The 14694-nt window shown below is 37.5% G+C and overlaps 1 protein-coding gene across 3 annotated transcripts in view; it reads right to left on the bottom strand.

Moving 5' to 3' along the window:
* PDLIM3 (PDZ and LIM domain 3) overlaps nt 1-13797 on the bottom strand; it is a 28578-nt gene extending 14781 nt beyond the window's left edge. For 2 of the 3 annotated variants that reach the window (XM_019736169.2, XM_019736168.2), the window contains exons 1-3: nt 13548-13782; nt 5732-5883; nt 4362-4446 (exon numbers count right to left, since the gene is read on the bottom strand). In XM_019736169.2, the coding sequence (XP_019591728.1) occupies nt 4362-4446; nt 5732-5883; nt 13548-13640 (330 nt within the window). In that variant the 5' untranslated portion in view covers nt 13641-13782. Of the gene's footprint in view, nt 1-4361; nt 4447-5731; nt 5884-13547 lie in introns of all 3 variants that reach the window. The other variant, XM_019736170.2, reaches the window with a different exon arrangement.
* Between the last annotated feature and the right edge of the window lie 897 nt (nt 13798-14694).

Below are 14694 nucleotides of genomic sequence, written 5' to 3'. Positions count from 1 at the left end.
TATATATATATACACACACACACACACACACACACAGAGGGTGCCAAAAAATGTATATGCATTTTAAGAAAGGAAAACTGTATTAAAATTGTAATGCTCAATATATACTGATATCAAAAGATGAATACAAGTCACGTCTGACTTCTGCAATTACAAGAGGTGCTCAAAGTGGTTACCATCAGCGTCCAGACACTTCTGATTACAGTGAACTACTGCTTGAGCAATGCTGACCAAAACGTCCACTTGTTTGACACCCCTGGTACATTTATTTATAAGAAAAGTGTCGGGGAAATAAGGAAAACACTATATCAAGTGATTGTATATTTGATCAAGCCATACTGACTAAATGATTATATTTTATCATGTTTGGAATTTATGAACAATCCTCCCCCTGACTCATCTTCACCCCGCAAATTAAAAAGCACCTTCATAATTATTTTTTCTGCACTGATCTGTTTCAAGTGTTTCCCATGTCTCATGGACAAAGAGGTTAGAGAAATGGGGATTACAAAAATTTGCTCTGTGTAGGCTGTCGTCCAGTTATCAAAACCTTGTAGAATAAAGTTATGAAAATATAAACAATTTCAAAACATACCCCACCTGACTGTGCATCTTTATTATCAAATCTTATATGCAAGGATGCAATTCTTTATGTGGGATTGGAAATCACTATCTTATCCTTTAGAAAAGAACCAGTTTTTGTTTCTGAAAAGCATTTTTCCTGTTTTGTGATAACTCCATTATAATTTTGAGTTGTCCAACTAATATCAGACAAAGCTGAGGTAATGTTTTATTCAAAAAGGTAAGCTTTGAGGGAAGACAAAGAACAGTAACATACCTTGAGCCTAGAGCAATGTTTTGTGTAGAAAAATGCATATTGTCTGCTCACAGGCCAGGTTCAGGATTATATGGAAAGTGTTTATTCAATGGCTAGGGTTGATCTAAATGATAAACTCTAAGGTTTTGAGTCTAAATTCATTAAAACAAGTTTTAACTATTTCATAATTGCATGGAAACATGAACAAAATACGTGATAAAGTTTTGTATCAATTATTACTATAACTGTGTAAGAAAAAGTCCCAAAAGCCTAAACTTATGCATAGGGAAACAGACTCGAAATAAATATACTAATACTTCACTATCTGTAGCTAGGCTTGGATGGTAGTATATACAATAGTGGATTTTTTTCCAACAAATATATATTACTTTTAAAATGAAAAAAAAAAAAAAAAAGCATTTTATTCCAATGGCAAAGGTCACATTACTTACAACAGAGTATGAGTTGTGTTGAGAAACAAGAACTCAAATATTGTATTGCCCAATGGCATTTTACAATTCATCTATAATGGCATCTTAAGAAATGATATATTAATGGCATTTGTTTCTCACACTGGCACACCTTTGTTGCCCAAAAGTTTGCTTTATTTGCAGAGTGCTCATTTGGGACAACAAACAAACAAACAAACAAACAAACAAACAGAAAACAAAAATGAAATCTCTTTGCCTTAATTAAAAAATAAAAGAAGAATAAAAACATGACCACAGTTTAGCTTTTCTCTAATTTCATTTTGCAAATTAAATTCACTGCTCAGTTTTATCACTGCATTTTGTTCCAGTTTATGCTATTGGATTTTTGGATAGCAGAGGTTGTGCTGAAATTTAGCTGTGCTGTGTAGGGAATGTGTGTCCTGAAGTGCCAATTTCCGTGAACTGATCACTCATAAATCTGGCTTGAAGATATAAGGAGTAGGCATCCTTCGGTCCATTAGGAAAATAACTGAAATGGTTCTTATCTCTGAGTCCTTCAAACACGTCCTCTTGGAGAGGTTGCCAGTAGGAATTAGTCATGACTCAAACTAAAGGAATGTCCAAAGGCTCCATCTGACTGGCTTCTGTAGCCCTTAACCCACTTTTTACCTTTTAAAAAAAACACAATCTCATTCTGTATCTTTTCCTCATTTGTAGCATCATAAATGTCCACATTGTCTGGCCCCAAACTGCAGGGCACATGGGCTAACACATGATTGACAAGAGGTCAGGGTATTTAAAATTAAGATTCTGTTTTAAAATCCAATTCTTGGAAAAACTATAGTCATAGATAAATACTCATAGTTTACAAAAGGGGCCTCTTCTAGAGCTAAAACTTAGGCCGTTGCCCTTAAACTCCAATTCTGGAGACATGTTAGTAATACACAGGCTCCAGCCTCTGTCTAAGCTCACCCTGTGCTTAGTTAGTACTTGCTGAGTCAGCCCCCCCCACCCCCCCTACCCCGCCCCGCTAGAGGGGGCGCTGTAACATGATCAGGGATCACTGGGGTTTGGGACTTTCTCAAATCTGTCTAATGGGCCCTATATCTTGGCATCTCATAGATAAAATTGGGTTTAAAAAATTAGGAGAAATCTTGAAGGGAAAAATAAGTTGCAAAAGGGTGCAGTACAATTTTGGACGTGTACTATGTAAGGAAAAAGAAATTCAGAATTCTATCCAGGTTGTCCTGAAGATAGTAGGAGAATGTGTGGTCCAAAACATGTGTCTATGTAAGCTTTAAATTTCCTTTTTCTTTGGTTTTTTAAAGCACCATATGATCTTTTTTTCTCATGCGTTGCCTCTAAGTGGGAGGATGGGAGGAAGTGAGTAGGCTTGGGCATTACTGCACAGGGCTATTGACAAGGGACAGTTCTACCTCAAGAACTCTGCTTTTTCTTCTTCCAATCTTTTCTTTTATCAAAGAGAATGTTGATTAGAGGTATTATTATTCACCCACCCACCAGGGAGGCCAGAGTAAGCCACCATCAGCATTCAAATACCTTCCCAAGACATTTATAACCCATCTCATCCATTTTATCTTTTGCTTGCTTACTCTGAAGAACAGAACGCTTATCTGACTTAAATAACTATCCCACTTACCTTGCACAATCACTTTTACTGTGCAACAGCTGGGGAAGGTGGCAGAACACCCTCTGAGAATTGGTTTCCAGGATTGGTCTTGGGCAATGTTACAAAATACATTTTATCTTTAGACCCTCCCATTCCTTTCGTTCATTTGTCAGCTATTGATTGAGTATTTTAACTGAAAACAAAGTTTTAATCCAAAGTAATTTATAATGACCCTCATAATAGTAATGAGGAAGGCCTTCCTGGTCTCTAGGAAACCCTATCACAGAGGCAGCTTCCTATTTCCCTGTCAGAAAAGACCAGGAGGCCTTCTGATCACAGCCTGGTGGGGGCAGGGGTGGGGTTGGAGATTAGGAGGTACTGTACCAAGAACAACAAGAGCTCCCACTTAATTCAGTATCTCTATGAATGAGTCAATGTGCCGAGTTCTTTTACGATATTATTTTACTTAAATCTTTGAGAAGCTCTATGAGATACGTGTATATATATTACTCTACATGCATTTTACGAAGAAAATAGAGGCTTATGGAGACAAATGGGAAACCTGAAGGACAAATTCAGTATTGATGATACTGAAAGGGGAAACACTGCTGAAGCATAAATTACAAATATGTTTTCAGTTCGTTTTTATTAGATATATAGAAAAACTACACTTTGGGAATATCTATTCAGTTTAGTAGGAATATTTGTTTTAAAAGGGATATTTAATTCATATATCTTGTCTCTCTAAATTTGGGGAACTTCTAAGTAGAGGTTATAAAACCCTTTCTTAATCACATTTTCCATACAAAACAATTGAAAGTTGGTGTAATTTCAGATTGTTGGAACTTTTGAGAGTAGACATGGTCAAATAAGCATCAAATTATTAATTTAGCTCAGTAGATAGAGTTGCCTCAAGGGAAAATCCTTTATCTTTGTAATTCAACTGCACGGGGCAGACTATCACTGTGATTACTCAATGCAAAATTTCATAGAGTAAATTTAACTATAGAATGCCAGAACTGAGAATTAAAGAAGGATGTAAAACAAGATCTGGGTGAAGACCTTGAAGAATTGAAGTTCACAATAAGTATTAGATTAGAGACACCTGTTTCAAGTGGCAGACTCTACTTTTGTTTTGCTTTGTTCTGACATCTTAAACTATGGTATTATTTCATGGTGGTTTGGTAGAAGTCCATCATAAAAAGTGAAAAAAGTAAGTGGACTATGCATAGATATAGCCAAATTTTTCCTGATGAAAACACATGTGTCATTTACCAAGATGTTTGCCTAGGCATGCTACTCCTTTTTCTTGAGGCAAGAAGACATGGATAATATAAATTAATCTCAGAGAGTAAAGACAGACAACTGCTTCATGAGGCAGCTTATTCCAATTTTTCATATTTGCCACTTCTTTCTCTTGCAAGTTACCTACATCATTTAAAAGGAAATGTAATGCGAATATCATTTACTCTAAAATTCATACCTGTGGTTCTGATTCTAAGTTGATTTTGAAAGGATGAGCCTTCCCATCTTCGGATACCTGTGGAGACCATAAGCGAGTTTCTGCCCTATAAATAAAACAAAGTTTGTAAACTCCAAATTCTAACGGCACTTCCAGTTTTAGCATTCCTTAATTTCTTATTATGTTTATAAAAATACTATCAACCCTTGGTAATTTAGGCAAAAGCAATATTTCTTGCTCATTAGTCTGTCTTCTCCCATCTGATTAGTCTTTGGTTTTTAATGTACTTTTGGGAAAACTTGAATGGATCAACATGTACCACTATGAACTGAATGTTTGTGTCCCTCCTTCAAATTCATCTGTTGAAACCCTAATCCCCAGTGTGATGATATTTGGAAATGGGGTCTTTGGGAGGTAATTAAGGTAAGATTAGGTCCTAAGAATAGGGCTTTCATGGTGGAATTAATGCCCTTATAAAAAAAGGAAAAGAAGTAAAATGTCTCTCTGTGCGTGCCCCGAAGAAGGCCATGTGAGGTCGTAACCAGGAAGAGGATGCTGCTAGCATCCAGGAAATGTGCTTTGTCCAAAGCTTTCTATGTACCTGTTTGGGAGTGTGTGATTTTAGGGACAGCGTGCTTGGCGGGAACACAGGTTATGCATATGGGGAAAGAGTCTGTTTTACCCCCGTGAAATGGCAGGTCAACTGTGTACCCTATGTACTGTCAGGGAAAATTGTGAATACGTTAGCAACAGGATAAATATACACTAACAACCACTATAACAAGACATTAGTTTCATGATTCAGCTTCATATCAGGGCTCTGATGGCAAAAGATCAGGTTCAATTTCCTCATACTGTTTTCAGTCAGAAATGTCTCAGTATCTAACACACTCATGTGCACATGCAGTATCACACTTTGTGAAATTCTTCTGGGCTGAATTCTGTACACAAGAGTCAATGGCATACAGCCTATTAACCACCAATTTTTAACATGACACATTTGCCAAGTCAAGAGATTCTTTTAAGAGAATCTTTAAATTCCGTTCACTACCCCATTTAGAACAGCAGTACAGCTAGCTGTGCTGTCTAGTGTGCCTGTGGCCGATACATGTAATGTTTCTGTTTTCATAGTCAATTAACTAGATTAGTATTCCTTTAGCCTCTTTCATTATTCTGACATTCTAGAGAATTCCTTTTAGCAATAGTTTGTTAACAACTACTAGATTGACTGACTGCAGTGAAGAACAGACCAAAGTAGATGTATAAAAAGCCAGTCAAAAATTCTAGGTTCTGTGACATGCTTCTCATTGGGAGGATGGAGTCATTTACAGTTATGGCTCAGGTTCTCCTGCCAAACAGATTACATTTTAACACTTTTAATTTAAGAGCACCTGTCAATTTTGAGACATAGCTGGTGTGCTGCTGCTTTAATCCTGTCCTGTGCATCAGCATGAGTCATAGATTCTGTACCAAAGCCATCAATAGCCAGGATGACATCTCCAGGACACAGGTTGGCAGCTGCCGCCTTGCTTCCTGGAGTAATCTGGAAGAAATCATGGCACCATTTAAAAATCAACATCCTACAATATCTTGAGTTACATGCCTGACATTTGTATTTCAAATGTATTTGTAACATTTTAAATGTTTTACTGGGCAGGGAATCATAAAATATGATTAAAATAGCTGTTAATTGATAAATTGTATTAACTCTATTTTTCCATCATATTAAATTATTTTGTTTCTTACCACATTTCTTTTGACATCTCTTATTCTTTTTAGAACACCTTCCATAACACACTGTTTGAATCATATTTTCTTTGCTTTAAACCAAATTTTTTTTTTTTTTTTTTAGGGTTTTTCTCACCCAAACTCTCTATTTAGGAATAGAACTTTACTAAATTTAGGGAGCTTTTTATATTTGATTTGAAAATGCTTTAGCATCCATACAAGTTATGATGTTTAAAATTCACATGAGGGGACACCTGGGATGTAGAAAGCTGGAAAGAGAATCCCTGTGAATAAGACGAATCTTTATAATATTATAAAATTATAACTTTTCATGAACTCTTCAGACAGCTGAAGTTGCAGGGTGACCAACTAGCCTGGAATTTAAGGAAAGACAGATGCCTATAAGGAAAGACAAAATGTAAGCCTGGGCTTACCTGTATCAAACCATGGAGGAAGATGAGGCTACCATTCTAGCTGTCAAGAAGAATTTAGCTAAAATTATGAACAAATTGCTAAAAGCCAAGTGTGAGTTAGCATTGAGAGTCTAGAACCCCTGGGAACTGCAGACAGAAGGGAAATTTGTGTCCATGCACAGTCTCTTATCCATGAATGAAGGACAGATGGAACAAATAGAAAACAATGAACAAGATGCAAGATTTTAATTAAACTCTGTCCATAATTACATTAAATGTAAATGGTCTAAACATACCACACTTTTTAAAAACAGAGATGATCAAATTAGGTAAAAAAAGCAAGGTCCAATTTTATGTTATCTACAGAAATCATGTTTGTATCTTTTTGGAGGTGGGGCAATGAAAGGAATCCTTATAAGAGATATGGGAAAATCTAAAATCTAGTTGTTAAATGTTTAAAAGATAGCAAATTTGAAATTATTACCATGTTGAATATTCAAAGTCTATTATTCTTTTTATTGCTATACCTATTTTTTTGGGTAAATCCCAAGTGTTTACCACTGCCTAATAGTCCTCACCCAGTCTTTTCCTACCTACTTCTCTAACATCATCTTAGACCCCTCCTGCTCCCACTCATCTACTGCACTGGAGCTATTCTGGTTTCCTTTTAGGTCCTCAAATAGGCCAAGCTTGTACCCTCATTAGGGCTTAACATGCACTGTTATTTTTGCCTAAAATGCTTTCCCCAGTCTTCACCTAGTTGTCCCTTCTCATCCTTTAGGTCTAGGCTTAAAAGTCACAGTCTCAGAGAGACTTCCCTAAACATCTGAAGTAGTTTCTCCAGTTCCTGCACCATTATTCTCCACCATTGCACCCTGTTCATTTCCTTAATGAAGACAATTTGCACTTTTATGTTTGTTTATTTACTTGTGTATTATCTCTCTTCCCAGTTACACTGGAAGTTCTCGAGGATATGTATATTATGTATATTCATAATGCTTCACTGTGTATATTCCATTGTTTTGAATTAATTAATAATTAATTGAAAAATGAATGAAAAGGCTGTTTAAATCAGAATTTATGAAACAAAAAGAGCTAGTCTCTACATGCCCAAAGATTATGGCTATTATTGTCAAAAAAATCATTGTTACATTTGCAAGTTCCCACTATTAAAGCAGAATAATACATACATAGAACTTGACTTAAACCTAAAACTGCTCCGGGAATAAATTAGATTGTCCCTAATGAGGATCAGTCATTAATCCATTTTCGCCCCCTCTATTTGCTTAATCTAGCTATTGATTCTGTTTAACTTTGTGGCCCGAAGGGCGATCCAAGACTCACCTAAATAAATAAAATCGCTAAAATAGTAAATTCTCATGTGTCCTAGATCTTCAGTCTCATCACTAAAATGTTTATTGTACTCACTTTATTTCTGTGATCATCCTACTGTAGTGATCACAATCATTTTCCGTTAGGAATAATTGATAGGATCTGGGTGAAGACAACTGGGAATTATTACATCTCAGCCTTGGGGAGGCATTTCATAGCTGTTTCCCATTTAGAAAGTCTCCCCGACCCAGAATTGTTAGAATAATAAAATTTCCATCCTCAGTTTGACTTGCAGAGTTAAAAATAATCTTAAACTTTCAGTTTCCTCTAGCTATAGTTGGTCAAAATTAGTACTATCTATTTTTTAACTTCTAAGATCAGAATGCTTTCCTTTGAGTTAAAATATGAGAAAACATGGCTCAGTGCATTTGCTTTTAAAGCCATTTTCTAATACAATGAAATAGATTTAAGTTACACAATACTTCATCTTGATTTAGAAAAGGCTAACAGTGTTTTATTTAGCTCTAGTTAGAATGAGTGGAAGGTAGGGTTGTGTGTGTACAAGGTGTGATCAAACAATATTGTGAATGTTTAATTAAAAATATTTATTACAGTAAAAGACACATTGCCATTAATCCCCCTGAAAATACTCCCCCTTGCTTTGAACACACTTATCCCATCATTCTTGCCACTTTCTGAGGCAGCTCTGGAAGTCCTCTTTCGTGAGTGTCTTTAGTTGCCCTGTCTCCATTTAGTTGTTCTCCATTGCCTACAGGTAAATTCCAGTGCCTCTCCTGGCATCTAAAGCCCTCCGGCATTGACAGTCTACATTTGCAGAGCCATACCCCACACCCGTTAAATCAGAATCTCTGTAAGTAGTACCTGGGCATGGGTATTTACCAAAGTTATATGGGTGAGTCTGATGCGAAGCCAGGGTTGAGAACCATTATGGTATTGTTATTATTATTGGTATTGTATTATCGCTGAGAACTATTATCTCAATTCTCAAAACAATCTTTTAAGATGAGAAAACTGATGCTCAGAAAGTATAAGAACCTTGCTTAGGGTCACACATCCAATGAACATCTGAATTTCCCTCAAGGATCTGGCTAACTTAATAGCTGAAGCTCTTCCGCTATCCCACCATACCACTCCTGCAGGTCCTCTCTTCCTTGACTCCTCCTGTCTCTTTGGCCACACTTTTCTTTTTTTCCCCCCATGGAATCCTGGACAGGTTGTAACATGTTGGTTTATGAACATGTCCCTTCTCTTCTGATATATTAGCTTCTCAGGACATGGAAACCCATTAAGTAATAATTGTATCCCCTACAGGGCCTTCCACATATAACACATTCTGCACTTAATAGGTAATTGTGGGATGTATGGATGTTATGAACATATGAACCAGCACTTCCATGCAGACACATTTTTGCTAGAACAAAATTAAACAGGTTTTTATTCGAATCAACCTTTGTACTATACTTGAATCCTGGAAAAGGGTTGCATTCAACTTTGAACATTTCTTTCTAAAAGTTCAAATTTCAAATATAGTTTGTATTAAAGTAATATATTTTTCTATGTTAAAGCCTGTGTAACTTAAGAATACACTAACATTTTCTACGTTGGTATCCAGATCCATGTAGCATTCTTGGTTACAGTGATCCGAAACCTGGGTGTGCTCTGAATGAAAGGAGGGCGGAGGGAAGGAGGTAGAGGAATTGAGTGGGAAAGGACATACTGGCATCAGATGTATATAATAATTCTACATCATGTGCACAAAAGAAGCTTGTAGTTTATTCCAAATTGGACCATTTGTGAAAACAAACGATCTGTAAGTTGGCAGTGACAGTAGATCCATTCCACCTTCTGGGTGGTCCAAACACTTAAAAAAAAAAAAAGACTCCTTAGAATTTTTTGCCAGAAAAAGAAAAGTTGCTTACTTAGAGATGTGAACCTTAAGCTTTATTCTATGAAATACTTAGACCAGTTATGTACGGTGTTTGCAAATACTTCCTACTCCCCCAATATTGCACGAAGTCTAAAACACCTATGGCTAGAATTGCTTTCCTAAACCTTGTATGTATCACAACCAATGGCTCATTTTTTTTTTTTGAGAATGTCTGGTGTTTGATTTACCTTACTTTTGATGTTTTTCATGATACAAGGATTAACCTGGCTGATTAACTGGATTGTAAACAGTTATGGGTGTAATTTCAATGGATGGGGTGAGTCACGTTTGTAAACCCCTCCCCCAGCTCTGGGGGAATGGAGGACCAGGAGCACCACTAGAGTCTGGATTTGTAGACTGTGAGGCAGGGAGGGAGGAGATAGCTTGTAGGAGGACAAAACTTGATTTAATTGACTTGAGGAATACATCTCATTTATGGAACTTTTTGTGGCATTCAGTGCAGGCATTGGTATTTCAGTTCTTTGAGTATTTAGCAACTTATCTAAAATAGACAAATCAATTAATAATAAAAACATTCTCATTCATCTTATTGTAGATTATTTTTGGGGACAATCTGAACTCATTTATGATAGTTACATTAAAAAATGAACAATTTAGTCAATCGTTTATATTGTGTCTGTAACATATGTGATGTACAAGGCACTGTGCTTGGCACTGAGTAAGCCCCCCAATTTGAAAGTTCCTGCATCTGGGAGCATGTGATTTGTAGGATGTAGATGTTTATCTGTGGTACAAGGTATGATCTGAAGAGAGGTTGTAGGTCAGAAGTATGGTAATCAAATGGATGAAATGCTTGTTGCTGGAAGAAGGTTAGAGTAGCGCTATTTGACTGGGTTTCCAGAGGACAGTGGGGTGGGGTGGGGAAGAGCATTCTGGAGAAAAATGATACAAGAGCAAAGATATGTTAGAGAAATCCTATGTAGTCCAGAGTAGTGGCACCACTGCCTACCTATGGAGTGAGAGGAGGAAAGGGAGAGAGAAGAAAGAGAGAGGGAGGAAATGAAGTTGGAACTTTGAGTTGGGGCAGAGGGGGGAAGCCATGAATGTGTGTAAAGACCACATGTATTATTCTCTATAAACTGCTGAGGCCATTGAAGGATGTTTGAGAATGGGAAGATAGGAGCAAGCTTGCATTTCTCAATGACGGCTGGGAAGAATATGCAGGGTAAATCGGAGAGGGCGACAAACAACTAGGTGGGACATTATGAAATCTTGAAGAGGGACAGTGGTAGAGAAAAAGGAAAGTGGTAGATCTCAGAGATATAGAATGAATAGGGCCAGGTGATGAATTGATGACACAAAACACCTATTTGTGAATATCTGTACAATAAGCAGAACTTTTCATATGTGTGCACTTCAGAATGCAGACTCTGGAGGCGGGTAGACCTGGCATCAAATTTGTCCCACCACTTGTGATCATCAGCAGGTTAATGCATCTCTCTCTCTCTCTCTCTCTCTCTCTCTCTCTCTCTTTCTTTTTAGTTTAAATATTTTTTTCTTTTTTTTTAAACTAGTTTCAGATGTACAAAACAACATACTGATTAGCATTTACACCCCTCACAAAGCATAGGGAATATAGTTAATGGTTAATGAATCTCTTGAAGCCTAACTCCCCTCATCTGTAAAAAAGGATATCACTGCTACTATTCTTATTGGATTAAGGTGAGATTTCAGTGAGTCAGTGCATATGAAGGGCTTAAAAGAGTACATGGTGAACAGAAGAGTATAACCTTATTTATATATACAACCTTATTTACTACCTTTTCACATCATATAAAATTATAAAAGTAATAGCATAATTCTACTACCTACTCACAACACTGATAATTATTTTTGTGCAATATGTTTTAGTCTTTTTCCAAATGATTTTTAGTATTCTTATGGTTTCAGTGGAAATATTCTCAATTAGGTGTTCACTAAGGCAAAAAAAGTTCAAATGAATGTGCCTTCATTTATTCAACATAAATCTACCATGTGCATAATTTTGGGGACATCTGGAATACAAAACAATTTGCTCTTATCTGCTCTCCTTGAGTTAAATTAATTGAAGAGAAAAGGCAGGGTCCAGTGAAATAATCATATATGATTATACATTGTTACTGAACCAAGTGTCAAAATGGGTGATACAAATTAGTAATGAGTTAAAAATTCAAACAATTGGCTTCCCAAATACTAATTGTCATTATAGCAAATACATTTACCAATAACTCCTGCAATCCAAATGTAAGCATTGCTTTAAACATTGTTTAGAATGTCAACAACTCAAAATTTCAAACATAAGATGAATCATATTGACATGTTATATAGTAATAGCAAGGTATTTCCTTTATAAATCACTTAAAGGATTTTTGTGACAAAATTATTCTTTAGGATTTAATATAAATATAATTTATCCTTCGTTAGGATTCAAAAGCTTATTTCATTTAATACAAACAAATGAAAACTATACTTCAGAAACTTTAAAAATATTTCTTAGTAGCGATAATGGAAACTGTTTTCTTTGGTAAATCCATAAAAGGAATTGCTTGGCCCAGATCACTGAACCATTTTCTGCTTAATTTACTTAGGAACATTTTTAGGGGTATGTTAAGTTTTCCTGTCTCATACAAAAACACATGTCAGATGTGTTTCTATGTTTTTGAAAAATGTAAAACAAACCTTGATATGTTCCATGGTGTGCGTCTGTACAATACACGATTGAAGATATTTTAAAAAGACATTGGTTTCCAAATCTCATAAATGTATAAACAGAACAGAATTTAAAAGGTATTACCTTGTTAAAAAAATCTCTGTGAGTAAATCAGAGTATAAAGTATATATTTATAAAATACAGTATAAGCAGTAAGAAAGAAAAGCTTAAAAAGTATAGTATTCCTGGAGTTTATGGTTTTAAATCAGGTTTAATATGTGTGATAATTGAAGTAATTTTCTATTAAGACAAGTACTTGTGTTAGAAAAAAACCAACTAGACCAACTAGAAATTTACTGACAGGACAGAAATACGGGTTTCCTTTTTCCCCCTCTCAATTAGACAATACTCTAAAGAATATTAAGAACAGAAAGCTTGACTTTGATAGCAGAGCATTATTTTCAATTATTAAGTTGAGTGGTGACTTTCTATCGGATAAACTAAACTAGCTGACCCGTTTTCTTTGTAGTTTTGAGTTATAGGTGATGATTCCTTAGCCAAGTTCCCAGCTTGGAAAACATTTATTCAAAATGCCTGGAAACGTAGGCATACAGATTAGTAATGTTTTCCCTGTCTGGGCTGATACGAGTGGTTCCAAGCTGGCCGACCCAGGTTGTACCCCGTGAACAGCGCCCTGCTGAAGTTTTCATCCAGACAAGAAAAGCGCTTGCATGTCTCACTCCAAGAAACAACCATAGAGGCAGTGCTTTGTCTCTGCTTCCCGGATCATCCCATCTCTTTCGGTACTGAAAGGAGGCAGGAGTGGAGGCCAAGAGGGCACCCCCGCCCTCGCAGCCTAGCTTTCTCGGAGCCCAGGGAAATCGCGCTGTCAGTTCAACGCTCCTCGGAAAGTCACCGGGGACCGGGAGGATGCAGAGACCATTGGAGCTGAGTTGGTGAATTCTCTTAGCTGCTCTGTATCCTCCAAGCCTCAGTTTGTCAAGTTGCGACCACTCCTCAAACTGTGAGCTGGAAGCCGAGGGCTTGCCCAGCGCCCACGGGCTCACTGGCCACTCTCTTCTCCAGGGCGACTAGCTGAGTCCCCGACTTACAGCAAAAGAACGGAAAACACCTACCCTGGTGATGATCAAAGGCTGGTTGAAGTCTATGCCTCCTGACAGCCTGAACCCCCAGGGTGCAGGGCCAGGGAGGACCACGTTCTGGGGCATGGTGTCGCCTGGCGCGGCCTTCCTAGGGTGAAGGCACCTTGACTCCCAGGGACTGGGGCGCAGCGAGGGGCGGCCCTGCCCACGGTGAGTGTCCCGGAGCCGGACAGTCCACTATGCTCCCCGGGCTGTGTCCTCGCGCCTCTCTTGGACTGCGGCCGGGGAGCTTTATCCCCGCTCCCGAGTGACGTCACCAATCTACCCTCCTCCCGGCCTCCTCCCACCCAGGAGAGCTCCAACTTTGGAAGAAAGAGACGCGCCAGACCCAAGGGAGTTTACAGACTCGCACTGGTTGGGTGCAGCCTCCAGACCTCTCCAGCCGGCGCTGGAAAAGGCTTCGGGTTACGACTTCCATCACTCAATTAAAATAACACCTGTCCTGTTTTTCTTCTACTGGGAGCTCAGCAGTGCGCTTCATTTGAAATTAAAAGCAGTTAAACCACAATCTCTAAGTTTTCAATTAAAGTAAAACAAGAGCATCATCAATACATGGAGCTATTTAGCAATTTTGATTGCGATAATATTTACTTACTAGCAAGGTGACCTTGGTTAAGTTATTGAACATCCTTAAGCCTCAGTTTTCTAATCTGTAAAGTAGGGGTAATAATTGCACTTCCCTCATGGGGTTACTGTGAAAATTATTCCTCCGCGCAGTGAGCTACCATTAAAAGGAGCCACTTCTGCACAATGCCTGACACAGCATAAGTGCTCAGTTAAGTACACAGAGTCATTTATATTTATGGCATACATAATACACTTAATACATATACAAACTATAGTCAGTTTATTTCTTAAAACGAAGAAATCTAAAAGTGAAAATGTCGTGCAAATATATACCCAATCCAATAAACCATCTAAAAGTACAGGAGTAGATGATTAATCAATGTACTCAAAATATATATTCATTTTGATTGGAGCAGTTGTCACCTCCCACAAATTCCCTAAACTTGCGTTTTTCACACATGGGAGGCAAGAGTAACGGACACCTAGGAGTTCAGACTGTCCTGTGTGGATCTGCAGGCAGAGAGAGGGTACCCCAAACCGGAAGTATCTGCAT

This window comes from Rhinolophus sinicus, linkage group LG04, assembly GCF_036562045.2.
Source record: "Rhinolophus sinicus isolate RSC01 linkage group LG04, ASM3656204v1, whole genome shotgun sequence".
Lineage (NCBI taxonomy): Eukaryota > Metazoa > Chordata > Mammalia > Chiroptera > Rhinolophidae > Rhinolophus > Rhinolophus sinicus.
The sequence above is the reverse complement of the archived record's forward strand: the minus strand, read 5'-3'. Positions and strand labels throughout refer to the sequence as shown.